Consider the following 2,215-nt stretch of genomic DNA (forward strand, 5'->3'; position numbering starts at 1 on the left):
TCCTCAATCACAACATCAAGCCGAGCCACCGATTCCACCAACAATGCCACGAAAGCCGCAAACGGAAGCGCTTCCGAGAACTCCAAGCTCGTGATCGCAAGCTTGCTTAACGTCGGCCTCAAAACCCTTCTCTCCCCCTCCGATATCCGGTCTAAGAACCTTGGCGAGTCTGTTTTCAAGCCAGATAAGTGCTTTTCGGATTTTTGGCGTGCTGTTGCGGCAACCACGGCTAGCATTTTGGCCGTGTTGTTAGGGCTATTTGGACCCAGAAAGAGCCTTGGTTGAGACTTTAAAGCGGTATCGAGGTCTTGCAGTGCCCGGTGAAGATGGTCCGTGAGGATCTCCGGCGAGCAGTGTCGCCGGTTTCTTATGCTGTCGGCGAGTTCCATTAGAGCTTTTGTTACTTCTGATACAAGGCGAATGCATGGTTCCTTGAATAGTAATCGAACTGATCTTGGAGTCTGAAAATTTCATATAGAATAAAACGTCTTATTTCAATCATGTCTTCAAAAATCCTTCAGATGTTCAATAAATATCTAATAGACAGAGAGAGGGTGAGTTTATTATACGAACAATTATATTTGTACGATCAATACAATTCAATCTCAACCGTCCATTTAATTTGATGAATATATAATTTCATATAAGTTTTGATTGTTTCCTAATATAAAATATTGATCATAATTAATAAACTTTATTCATCTTTCATAAATATTTAAATCATAATAAATGAACTCTCATCATTTCCATAAATATTTCAATTTATTATGTTGTATTGGTTGTACAAATATAATAGATTGCATTTGAAACAAACTCTATATATATATTGAAGAAATTAGAGATCTGAATCGAACTAATTATTTGAATGCCATGTAATTATATATGCCAAATAGAATCTTCCCTCATGAACATTCTAAAACTAGATCCAAGCAAACGTATATTATTTTAGCAAGTTGTAGATAAAAAATATCGATATAGCAACTCATAAAGCGTCGCGAAACAAAATACCATCTGTCGTATAATGACGACACAAATCATACCCGGATTTCGGTTTGTAAACTTCCGTGAAGAGCCACAATTGCGTACCCAAAGTGACGAAGAACGCCTCCCAGTTTTACATATTGTTGCCACGGGAACTTGTGGCAGTGCCACGAGTGTCGTGGCTCCCAACTAGCGTGTCGTGCCTGTTAATTTGTAAGAATCACTTTTGTATTTTCAGACGAATAAAACTTGTTAAGTTAAGAAATAAAGGAGCTTACGAGAGTTTCATCTGTCGATTTTGAATCTAAAACGGCCTTATAGTTGTTGTAAATCGGATCCTCCGTCGTCTCATCTATTTCTAGATCCGGTTCTTCATCGTTAAAGTATTTAACGACACAAGCTGCATTCGTTGTGTTTAAAAACGTGATTAAGCAAATAAGTAACTTTATTAATATGCAAATATAATATAAGAGAATATTTGAGCAGATATTGTCCAAGTTTAGCAGACGTGGAACACTCTATACCTTCGATTGATCTTGCAAGGCCTTCGATTTTGGAAACAGTAGAGTTATGGAGATCTTCTCCGGACCAATTCGGGAAGATGAAAAGACTCATAAGAATGCAAACCCCGGAACCAATCGCGATCGTATAAATACGCCCTTGGGCTAGTTTTAGGATGTCATCGACACGATAACTTGATACGGTGATCAAATTAAATGTCAAGAGAAATATGAGTACACCATAATCGTAATTCTTCTTTATGTTAGGAAAAAATCGCAAATAAGTAGTCAAAGCACCTGCGAAAACGAAACCAAGTATATATCTTGAGAAATTAATCGATATATAAAGAAACGATGGTATCGATTTCTATTAATTACCTATTAGAAAGATCGAAGCCCCGATGAATACAGCTCGAAAAACCTTCCCGTATTCTCTAGCTATAAACTCGAAGAAGAAGGCTAATGATGCAGCCAACAGTGTCCCGAATCCTCTATTTAATCCTTTGCACAATGTTGCACCTACAAAAATCATATTATCAATATGAACATGATGAATAACATTCATTATGAATATGAATAACATTCATTATGAATATTCACTTGTCACTCCGTTCCTAAATGAACAAGTAAGCAAAATAGAAGTTACCAGCAGTGAATTCAAGCACAACGACGACGGTCATGACAGCCCAAATAGCATTCTGTCCAACCCCTTTGAATAATGGCTCCATTAAGTA

At 37.3% G+C, this 2,215-nt stretch overlaps 1 protein-coding gene across 1 annotated transcript; it reads right to left on the reverse strand.

The window, feature by feature from the left end:
- Nucleotides 1-5: 5 nt before the first annotated feature.
- Nucleotides 6-2,212, reverse strand: LOC112505513 (aluminum-activated malate transporter 14-like; the record flags this gene model as incomplete). Its single annotated transcript, XM_025109410.1, has 6 exons — nt 6-461; nt 1,041-1,184; nt 1,260-1,381; nt 1,506-1,778; nt 1,860-2,000; nt 2,128-2,212. Coding segments are annotated over 6 exons (1,221 nt in total), but the record flags the coding sequence as incomplete, so codon positions are not given.
- Between the last annotated feature and the right edge of the window lie 3 nt (nt 2,213-2,215).

This window comes from Cynara cardunculus, unplaced genomic scaffold, assembly GCF_001531365.2.
Source record: "Cynara cardunculus var. scolymus isolate 2C unplaced genomic scaffold, CcrdV1 Un_Scaffold_11532, whole genome shotgun sequence".
Lineage (NCBI taxonomy): Eukaryota > Viridiplantae > Streptophyta > Magnoliopsida > Asterales > Asteraceae > Cynara > Cynara cardunculus.